Source organism: Drosophila arizonae, chromosome 3 (genome assembly GCF_054131065.1).
Source record: "Drosophila arizonae isolate 15081-1271.41 chromosome 3, UAZ_ARI_1.0, whole genome shotgun sequence".
In the NCBI taxonomy this organism is placed as follows: domain Eukaryota; kingdom Metazoa; phylum Arthropoda; class Insecta; order Diptera; family Drosophilidae; genus Drosophila; species Drosophila arizonae.
The window spans coordinates 29,862,953-29,873,435 of NC_142923.1; the positions used below are offsets into that span (position 1 = coordinate 29,862,953).

General features: G+C 39.0%; 3 protein-coding genes across 9 annotated transcripts; 1 reads left to right on the forward strand and 2 right to left on the reverse strand.

Moving 5' to 3' along the window:
• Positions 1–334: 334 nt before the first annotated feature.
• Positions 335–7,402, reverse strand: LOC108611102 (uncharacterized). 5 transcript variants are annotated; one of them, XM_089463682.1, is made up of 9 exons: positions 7,068–7,402; positions 6,751–7,011; positions 4,922–4,973; positions 2,718–2,776; positions 2,496–2,652; positions 2,235–2,439; positions 2,029–2,161; positions 1,045–1,196; positions 335–983 (listed from the first exon to the last, which is right to left on the reverse strand). In XM_089463682.1, the coding sequence occupies exons 2-9, from the start codon at positions 6,836–6,838 to the stop codon at positions 921–923; spliced, it is 909 nt and encodes a 302-aa protein (XP_089319808.1). In that variant the 5' UTR covers positions 6,839–7,011; positions 7,068–7,402; the 3' UTR covers positions 335–920. The 5 variants fall into 5 exon arrangements, with proteins under 5 accessions (XP_089319808.1, XP_089319810.1, XP_017859052.1 ...); XM_089463684.1 differs by having other exon boundaries at positions 335–883; positions 925–983; positions 6,751–7,402; XM_018003563.2 differs by having other exon boundaries at positions 335–870; positions 6,751–7,402.
• Positions 7,403–7,583: 181 nt separating this feature from the next.
• p38b (p38b MAP kinase) lies at positions 7,584–9,116 on the forward strand. The gene has a single exon (XM_018004733.2). It carries the CDS (start codon positions 7,584–7,586, stop codon positions 8,679–8,681), a length of 1,098 nt encoding a protein of 365 aa, XP_017860222.1. The 3' UTR covers positions 8,682–9,116.
• Positions 8,956–10,459, reverse strand: LOC108611895 (protein FRA10AC1 homolog). 3 transcript variants are annotated; one of them, XM_089463687.1, is made up of 4 exons: positions 10,331–10,459; positions 10,216–10,260; positions 9,561–10,128; positions 8,956–9,462 (listed from the first exon to the last, which is right to left on the reverse strand). In XM_089463687.1, exons 3-4 carry the CDS (start codon positions 10,002–10,004, stop codon positions 9,157–9,159), a joined length of 750 nt encoding a protein of 249 aa, XP_089319813.1. In that variant the 5' UTR covers positions 10,005–10,128; positions 10,216–10,260; positions 10,331–10,459; the 3' UTR covers positions 8,956–9,156. The 3 variants fall into 3 exon arrangements, with proteins under 3 accessions (XP_089319813.1, XP_089319811.1, XP_089319812.1); XM_089463685.1 differs by having other exon boundaries at positions 9,561–10,136; XM_089463686.1 differs by lacking the exon at positions 10,331–10,459 and having other exon boundaries at positions 9,561–10,136; positions 10,216–10,291.
• Between the last annotated feature and the right edge of the window lie 24 nt (positions 10,460–10,483).

The following is a 10,483-nucleotide window of genomic DNA, read 5'->3' on the forward strand; positions in this document are numbered from 1 at the left end:
TTTCAACTATCACATAGTGAGTCGATCTTCTTAAATGCAGTTTAAATACAGTAGTTCCTGTATAATACATATCATTGATCCCTTTTAACAGACACGTGATTCTTCAGATAAACATCATATCGTTGGGAATATCAGCTATGCGTTGTTTAGCATGGCTGAAACAGTTTTTCCACGTTGGTCGCCCTCAAAAGATCGAGTAACATAATGGACTGTAATTATACATAACTATGTATCCATCAATATATACACACGTGTAGTTATGTACATACATTTAAATGAATTTATTTATATATCGATTATAGCTACATATATAAATTGGCATAGCGCAAACTAATTGTAAATGTATTCAACTTTTTATTTCCCTCAATTTTTTAGTATTTTACACAGAGATAATTTTAAATCTAGGCTATAAAATATATGTAGATCGTATCGTATCGTATACACATGTACTATGTGAGGCTAGTGCTAATTTAGTTTAGTTTAGTTAATGCACAATTTAATATGTATTGAAGTATTATTTTTCTTTAGCTTGGGGGACGACACGAACCGCATTCTCAATGTGAGCATTTACCATAGTTCTGCTTGAACAGCACTCATTTTATTATTCTTATTTTTATCCTTTTTTTTTTTTTTTTTTTTTTTTTTTTTTTTTTTGAAGGAAAAATTTATGCGCTAGTTATAGGGATAGTAACTTAAGTTATTCACTTATAATCAACTGACAAAGTGTTCCTAATTCTTCCTGACTTTCTGCTTATTTTGTGGACGACCTCAATGAATGGTGTACGAATCGGTTCACCTCAGCGGGTTCCGATTCCTTAAACGCTAGCGATTCCGTTTGGTCTTACGGCTGACATTTCCTTCGATGATAATCTGGATAGATATAGTTAAAGTATAATAGATTTAATTAAGATTTTACGCAATCATTTTAGTTTTCTCTGAGCTTTTTTCTTGGGCAGTACCAAATTATAGGGATACTTAAATTGCTGTGGGCGTGGGTTGCAGCTTATTAAATAATAACGCTATATATATCGAATATGCATGTACCTGTAGTATCTGGCTGGCTTCAAAGCAAGTGCCCGGAAGCAATATGACTGGGGAGCTGACATTGCCAGCCTCTACGCATAGCATGTTGGGAAACTCATCGTCACCAAAGTCGCTCATTTCTCGCGACCGATCGATCCATGGATTCCAAATAACTGCAATTCGTTACAAAGTTTCAAAGTGTTACAAGCTTTTAGATATTTACCAAATTTAAATTCATGATCTTCGAACCACACACAACAAGAAGATCTTTGGTGCTCTTCGAGCCACACTTTAGTTATATAGTCAAGGAAAAAAGGCAACATACACCACCAATTTTGCGACAAAGCAATGTGGGTATGTCATCATATATGATTTTAATGGATAAGTTTAATCCAAAAAAAAAAAAAACAAGTAAGGAGGCTCTAGTCGAGACTGCTCGATTAGGAGAGATACTGCACGTCTTTTATGCACATATACATACGTACACATGCATCCACACGCACGCATAAGCAGACACTCTGCATGCAAAATTTCAGCTCCCTAGCTCTTATATCTTCTGAGATCGGCTTGCTCAAACGGACGGATGGACGGACGGAAAGGGCTATATCGACTCAGTTCATCGTCCTGATCAAGAATACATATACTTTGTGGGGTCTGCCACGCCTCCTTCTGCCTGTTACATACATTTCAACAAAACCATTATACCCTGATTTCCCATTGAAAATGGGTTTAGGGTATAAAAAGGCTAAGGCTAAAAGGCTAGCAGAAACCGAAAAAGATAGCACCAGTAACAGTAATAACACTACATAACTTAACTTAACTTAACTTAAAGAAACTTAACAGGAGCTTTAACTACTGAATATTTTAAAAGTCAGCTGAGTCAACAGGTCCCTTTAACATTGTATACCTGTTTTATGACCTTTATCACTAGTCATATAGCTAGTGATTTTATACGTCATGCGCAAATATCATTCAAGACGGCACATAAACAGTAACCTCACTCACCTGTATCTGGGAAATTGTATTTGTGCAGCCTCATCTTACGCCCAGATACTACATTCGTTATCACATGCTCCTGTGGCGTATGCTGATAGATGCGATCTGTCCACTCGTTGACAGTGACCACCTCACGACCCTCCTGAAGGTAATACAGGGTATGCAACTTTAAATGTCTATAAATTAATAATATAGTGAGTCAGCTAAAGCTCTACCTGATACAGAGCGCCCTCGCGTGTCTTGTCTATAAAGTGGCAGCCCTGAAGTCCAGTTATCTGACATCGTCGAACATCTGGAACTTTTAGATAGGTGTGCAACAACATGTTGAATGTGAAACTCAGATCTTTGCTAGGATTATAAACGCCGATGTGAAAGTGTAGTTCCTTTTCACGCAGAATCAAGCGATAGGTTATCCGAAATCTGCACATAATAGAAGAATGAATCAACCTCAACTGACAGGCTTGCCAGACACCTACTGATAGTTCCATATAGAACGCGTAAACTCATTGTCCATCAGCGAAAATATTGCCTCCACATCGCCATTGTGTAGTCGTTCTGGGGCTCGATCCAAATGCCAGCGTGTGATTCTTGCAAAGCCGTGCTGTGGACCAAAGGACCAGGGTCCAAATTGTGCTACAATTTTTAAAGATTTTCGCAGATATGTGATGTAGTTATACATATATAATGTATGTACTTACGAAAAACAAACGGTATACCCCCGCGTATAGCCTTTTTACCATCAAACGATGCCAACTTGCTGAAAATGGCAGATAAAATATGTATTGATTTATTTTTGTTTTGATTGTCTACGCAATATTAAAATTTCTCATAATATATCATTTTAACTAGAACAACACGACCCAAAAGACCTGAAAGGAGCTGAGCAGTAAATCGCTTTGGATGGGGTTTTTCATGGGGTTTTCAGAAAATAGTTAGCTTATGTGCCACGCCCCCCAAAGATAGGCGCAATTATCTAAACTTCGTATATTTTCAGATATCAGATTCGGTGAAAGTGCAAGAACCTAGAGAAGTCAATCAGAAGGCCAAAGCCATCTCTAAGCAGATAGCATGAATTTATATTTTTCTGCTAAATTTCGATTTCGATTTGTGTTAAATTTGAAGAAGTTTGCTTTTAGTTTCATTTGTGTTGTCCGTTGCGCAGATTGCGAAGCCTTTTAGAGCTAGCAAAGCATCTTTGCCGAGTTGAGACATAAAAACGCGCGCAGACATTCAGAAATTTCTGAATCTCTTGCTTGAGCTGCGGATGGAGGAAAAAAAGTGTCTGGCCATTGGCGTTTGGCTGGCAACTTTTTGCTCAGTGATTCAGTTGGCCCTTTTAGGTTTTTTTGCGTGCGCTAATTTGCCGACGCATCCATCAACTGGGTTGGCTCTGCGCCTTTGTGTGCTCCAAGAACCTGGAGAGGCAATTGTGTCATTAATATTGTCAGGTTGTTGGCCGTGCAACGTACATCGGATCAGTTTTGCGCGGCACTTTGAGGAATTCAACCAAGTGGCATTTATTGTGGCAACTGTTTAAGCATTAGCTACTGAGCTGCCTGCTTTGATTTTCTGTTTTAGTTTACCCAATCCTCAAATTCCCCCACTTACTCTCACTCACTCCTCGCTCTCTCTCTCTTTCTCTCTCTCCCTCTCTCTCTTTATCTCTCATTCTCCATATCGCTCTGTATCTTTCCGTTACCACACGTAGCTCCTTTTGGCTTGCACACTCGAAAAAAAGTGTCCCTGGTTTTTTGTGGAACAAAACTTCAACCTCAACTCAACTCGCTGCAGTTTTTCTGTTAGTTCTTCGCCGCTGTTGCTGGGTTTCCAAATGCCAATGAACAAAACAAAAAAGGAAAAGAGTAATAAAAAAAATATAAAAAAAATGAACGCAATGTGTAACGAACATTCGGACAAACAGACGAAAATGTTGAGAAAAACTTAAAAGCTAAGCAAAGAAAATGTTACGTGCCACAAGAAAAATAAGTCCCAACGTTACCATACCCTGTAAATAGTCTTGGCCATATATTTCGTATTTCTAAACTTCAATATTCCTCGAATTTTCAACAAAGTAGAGATTCTCAAACTGATTTCATTATTAATTAATTAAGCATTTATGAGTAAAATCCCTTTTATGACCTGGTATGGCAAGGTGTTTAGAAAGTGGCAAGCCTCAGCAGCAGCTGGTGCCAAGACGTTTTAGACCACCACGACGCCACAATCCAACGTTTTGGGCCACTGTGCAAGCCGAAGCACAGTGTACATGGCACATCATGTAGCCGTAGTCGGGATTTATCGATCTAGATGCCGCGCCAAAAAACTCCATTCATAAAAACCAGCACATTGTTTTCCTCGTTGTTGTTGTTGTTTTTGTCGCTATCGTTGGTTAGAGCAGGATAGCGTACGCAGCAAGAAAGCGGCCCTCAAAGCTGCCCATGCCGCAGATTACGAATTGTGCATGTGCAGCACGCGCTCTCTTCGGCAAACTCTTGCTCTCTCTCACTTACTCTCGTTCTCTCATGCTGCGGCGCTCTTGCCTCTCTTTGGTCGGTTTTTGTGCGTCTCTTTTGGCTCGTTTCGTGTTTTTGTTGTCGTCTATCAAGCGAAAACATTTTGCCGCCAAACAGAATGGCTAAGGCTGCCCAACAAGCATACGCCTCTGTTCCTACTGCAGGGCATCCTTTGTGGCTAGCTTACGTCCAAGTGAGCGTGTGCGTATACCTGTGTGCTCGTGTGTGTTGGCTTGCATTCGTCTGTAGAAAAGTTTTTCCCAACACTTTTTTGGTTGCTCACCGTTAGTTACCGTAGACTTGCGTAAGTTGCTTCAACTTCAAACGGTTGACTGTGCGCTTTGAGCTTAAAGTAGCCAGTACGGCGTATGCGTAATGTTAAAAAAGCTTACCTAACAAACAACTGCTCCTGATTATTAACACGCCAAGACACAACAGTCGCACCTATTAATAAATATATATAAAAATCATCAGTAACAAAATTAATTAATGACATTTTATTAGAAGCAATTATAAATACCTACAATCCTGTGTTAATAGCTATATATACATACATATATGTAGTTGTAAGAAAATCACGACTTCTAACACACTTGTATGCTACCAAAAATGAAACAAAAATTCTACTATGCTTCCATGTTAATAATCATTTCTAAATATTTTAGTAGTGTACAAAACGTTTTAAATATTTAAGTGTATTTACTTATTAGTTAGTATCAACAACATCTGCTTATAGCACGTTAACATCAAAATTGCCATTTGTATATAAGTTTTTGCATTAACAGCTTAGACTTAATATTTTTTTACAGTTAACTTGAACTCATTTGCTAATATCTCTTTACCACTGTTAAGAGACTAGTACCGTTCACATAGTATTCTGGTATGACGTTGGCATTAACTGAATCCTTTTGTCTCACAAATTGAACAAATAATTACTCATATGTAAATTACAAACTGAATTAAAATGCTGGCAACTATGACGCACACACACTCTCACACATAGACACAAAAGACTCGTCTAACCCACTATACCTTCCAGCTAGAGGGAACAAGAGAGAGACTCCCAGCTCCAATAGCCATTCGACTATTGGGTGGGTGCAACACGGCTGCGTGTGGGTGTAGATGTGTGTGTGTATATATATACATATATGTGAGTTTGTATGTACGATGAGGCCTGTTTTTAGCCGTAAGCCTGCCTCCGTCTAAGATTCGTTCAAAACTGCAGAATTCAAGTTGCAGAAAAAAAAAACAAAAACAAATATATTAAGCAAGCGGAAATCAAAACTCTAGCATAAAGTTTAAAGTTTGACTTGACTGGAAAAAAGCCTGGCTGCCAGTTGGATCGCATTTTGTGGTGGTATGGAATATGTATCTCTGGCTGCGACTCGAAAACCGCGTCGCAAAACGCAACGTGGGCAGAGCGAACGAGTCGTCGTAATTGTTGAAAGTGTGCTCTGTACATAGAAATATGTACCTATATATACATATAAATATATATAACGCCTAATCGAAATGTGTTGCGAGTAGGTGACAGACATGACGATCATTCAGCATAGGCAAACAGAAAGAGAGAGAGAGAGAGAGAGGAGAGAGAGAACGAGTAGAGCATAGATAGATCATTCACAATACTGATAAGATAGTAGGAAAGCCACTTGAGCGGGTTACACTGTCTATTTTGAAATGGCTGCAAAGTAAACTTAATACACGCTATTTGCAAGGTTAACTAGGTTACCACCATATTTTACATTGGGCGAAAATAAATACAGTAACAGAAACAGGCAATCGCTGTTGGTCAGTAAAAGAATTCCTGATTTATAACTCTAAACTGAACACCTTTGTTAGCTTTTAGCTACTTATTTTCCATTTAACCGGAAAAAGCTGGTTACCAAAAGCTATAAATTAAGATCCAGTTCAATTCAATTTTGAGTAAAACCCAGCGTTTTTTCGCTGTGTATTTAAGCTCCGATAACCTCTACGGGCTGCATAAATTGTTGACGCAGCCTAACTCTATAAAATGAAAGTCCATAAAGCGATTAACAAACAACAGCAACAAAATACATTTTTTTTAAATATTGCTAATCATGCGCTAAAAATAACGCCAACGATTTTCTGAAGAGCTCCAAAGCAACGAAAAACTGAAGATATATTCAATGCGAATTGTTGTTGCATTATGTTTTGGTAAATTATGATTAATTATAAACACATATACAAACACACTTACCATGCAAGTTGATTGTGCATGTCGTATTATTGCCACGATCCAATACAACAACACTGGTGGCTGCCACGGCAGCCGCAGTCGTGGCCATTTTGCTTACACGTAACGGTTCTGTAAGTTTGACTGTTGTTCCACCCTATTGGTTGCAGCTGCAGCGCCCCCTATGGTCGATCAATCTTATCTCAAGGTAAATTACTTGATCTTTTTCAAAAAGGATCTATATTTTTATGTAGTGCTATTTTGTTATTATGAAGCTGTTGAACACTAAAGACAATGCTAATTTTGAATTGTAATTTTTTATTTATTTATTTACACATTACATTTAATATAATTGTGAGAAATATATTTTGCAAAGTAATCCAGAGCCAACGCTGCTCAAACACACACTCCAGCACAATACACGCAAAAGGCGGCCTTACAAACGCACATATTCACAAACACAAATACAGAGCGCAGCTTGAGTTTTTGTCAATGAATAAATACGTAAGGAAAAAACTCGTGCAAAAAATGTTAAGACTCAAACTGCGATAGCCTGTTCGTACCATGCTATGCTCGCAAACGCCCGATTGGAACTAAAAGCTTGAAAGTTGAAATACACACAGCTGATGCTGCTTGGCGCAAATTTGGCAAATTGAAACTTTAAAAGCTTAAATATAACAGCTGATTATAAAGGGCTTTCGTTTAATATCGATAGCAAAAGAACATCATTAGTAAAATACTATCGACTAGTCGTCGCTATGTTGTTTTTGTACATCACTATCAGAATACTGCTTCTTCTTTAATTCGTGAAATTTTTTGGATAACAAGATAAAAAGAATTTTGTGGCGAGAACCATAATGTCTCTGAAAATGCCGAAGTTTTATAAAATTGAGATTAATCGCACCGAATGGGAAATTCCTGAAACATACCAAAATCTTCAGGCTGTTGGGCAGGGTGCCTACGGACAGGTATGCAAGGCCGTGGTACGAGGTACCTCAACAAAGGTGGCTATTAAGAAATTGGCCCGTCCCTTTCAATCAGCAGTGCATGCGAAGCGCACATACCGCGAACTATGTCTGTTGAAGCACATGGATCACGAGAATGTCATTGGCCTGCTAGATGTCTTCCATCCAGGGCAGCCAGCTGATTCGTTAGATCAATTCCAGCAGGTCTACATGGTGACGCATCTGATGGACGCTGATCTAAATAATATAATACGCACGCAAAAGCTATCTGATGAGCATGTGCAATTTCTAGTCTATCAGATATTGCGTGGATTAAAGTATATTCACAGCGCCGGCGTCATTCATCGTGATTTGAAGCCCTCCAATTTAGCTGTAAATGAGGACTGCGAGCTGCGCATCTTAGATTTCGGGCTGGCTCGACCAGCGGAGAGCGAGATGACGGGATATGTGGCAACACGTTGGTATCGGGCGCCTGAAATCATGCTTAATTGGATGCACTACAATCAGACAGTGGACATTTGGTCTGTAGGCTGTATCATGGCTGAACTTTTGACGGGACGCACCCTGTTCCCAGGCACCGACCACATACACCAGTTGAATCTAATCATGGAGGTGCTGGGCACACCAAATGATGAATTTATGAACAAGATCTCGTCGGAGAGCGCACGCACTTATATACGATCGTTGCCCGTGATGCCGCGTCGAAACTTCCGCGACGTTTTCCGCGGTGCCAATCCACTGGCCATTGAATTGCTGGAAAAGATGTTGGAACTGGACGCGGAGAAACGCATTACAGCCGAGCAGGCCCTTGAACACCCATATATGGAGAAATGGCATGATCCCAGTGATGAAGCCACATCAACGCTCTACGATCAAAGTTTTGAGGAAGATGAAAATACTGTAGAGAAATGGAAGGAGATGGTGTTCACCGAAGTGCGACGCTTTAAGCCGCCACAGGCATTTGCCGAGCTCTTAGCGCAAGCTCAATAACAAACGCAAAACTAACAAGGGCTATAAAATAAGTTTTTTAGTTAATCACGAGTCGTCCCCAAATTGTTTTCAAAAAGTTCTATCGCAATTGTTTCTAAAACGACAGTCGTCACAGCCTTAATGTCCAGTTCAACTTCTTTGGTGTTGGTGTTTTACAATATATATGTAAATGTATGTATGTATACTATGGGTGATCCGTGAAAGGTCCGTGGATCTACTTTAAATAATTGCAGGACCTCTTACACTCTTTGTACATGTCTGTATTGTATAAATGTAAAATGTAAATGTATGTATATTTATGTACATGTCTGCAAAGTGCAGTCTGTAGATGATATAGCCATAGAGGAGCTATAGCTCTATATAAATAAAGAGAAAGCTATTGTATTTACAACAGTTCAGTCAACAGAACCAAATGTAAAGACTTTTTCAACGAAACCCATAATTGTTTTCCATTTTTAAGAACCGGTGTCAACTTTTATAATAGTAAATCCTCTAGATAACGCTCGAATTCCTGTTCTCTTGATGGTTGTTCCTTGCTTAGGTCCAGTTGTTTACTCCAAATCTGCTCGTCCTCAGCTGCATTTACAATGCTTGTGGCCTGTTGCTCTTCCTCTAACTCTTCGCCTTCAATGAGATCTTTCTCGCTATCTTGATTTATTTTGCGTCTCTTTTGCTTACGCTCATTATTACGTTCCTCTTTCGCTCTGCGCCTCTGTCGCTTATGTTCTTTTTTCTTAGTTCGATAGTTGAGTTGCTCCGTATGTACGGGACAAAGGCGCAACTGCAAAATATGTAAATTAATAGCCAGATCAATAAATAAAGAAAATGTAAGACACAGCGTATTGAACAATCTAGATAATTTACATTGAGTCTACCAACCTTGACTAATGCATTTTGTGGAGCACCTTCTTCGATATACTTAAAATTGACCTCCCAACTACGTAAACTTTCGCGTTCACCACAATGTCGACTGCCACATTGGAATTGACCTATGCCGGTAACCACCTCTTCTTCGGTTCGCCAGCGTAAAGCGATTTTATTCTCTTTGTAGCGCGTGAGATCGGCTATGCAATACTCTTTGAACAGTTTTCGATAGTAGCGTAAGGCCAAACGTTGCTCCCAGCTCAATGTGCGAATGTCGGCTGCAGCCTCCTCGTCCCAAAGAAAGCGATGATTCTCACGTATAACGTCAATATCCCGCTTATGCTTACGCGATTCACCTTCAGCAATAGAGGTCCGCACATAATGATTAAGAATATAATTGTGACGTTCCTTATCCGTAAAACTATCCAAATTAATAGGAAATATTGATTTGCTGCTCATTTTCTCAAAACAATCGAGCAATCGATAATATGAAACTCTCCCGATTTATGTGTAAACGAAAGCAGAATTGAGTTTTTTTAACAGTGGCGAACGACCAATCGTGGTCTAGCACTAAGTTAATAGTCTAAATCACTGACCAAAGAACACATAGATGAGACATGTAGAACAAACTTTTTCACCACCGAAAAAATGTGCATTAGGGACTACTCACCTTCGTAGTTGCTCCGTTCTTTGGTCAGTGCCTAAATGAAATAGCCTGGAAAAATGTCAAATTGCCTATAGCCATAAATTTAGCCTTTTTTATATTTTGGTTTTGTTATTTTTACCATTTTATATTATTTGATTATCTATAGAAGCAAAGCGAACCAAACTAAACTTTTTTGTAGACCTTTTTGTTTAATATGGTATTTACCATTATATTCCATGGTAAATACCATAAATTAATTCTGAAATACCATACCATTAGTTTTAATATATGG

Excerpts from the sequence above, each read along its gene's own strand:
- p38b (XM_018004733.2), top strand. The coding sequence starts at position 7,584 with ATGTCTCTGAAAATGCCGAAGTTTTATAAAATTGAGATTAATCGCACC.
- LOC108611895 (XM_089463687.1), bottom strand. The coding sequence starts at position 10,004 with ATGAGCAGCAAATCAATATTTCCTATTAATTTGGATAGTTTTACGGAT. Across the intron at positions 9,463-9,560 it reads CACAAAATGCATTAGTCAAG|TTGCGCCTTTGTCCCGTACA; the intron begins GTTGGTAGACTC and ends CATATTTTGCAG.
- LOC108611102 (XM_089463684.1), bottom strand. The coding sequence starts at position 6,838 with ATGGCCACGACTGCGGCTGCCGTGGCAGCCACCAGTGTTGTTGTATTG. Across the intron at positions 2,653-2,717 it reads GGGTATACCGTTTGTTTTTC|CACAATTTGGACCCTGGTCC; the intron begins GTAAGTACATAC and ends TAAAAATTGTAG. Across the intron at positions 2,440-2,495 it reads CGTTCTATATGGAACTATCA|ATTTCGGATAACCTATCGCT; the intron begins GTAGGTGTCTGG and ends TATTATGTGCAG.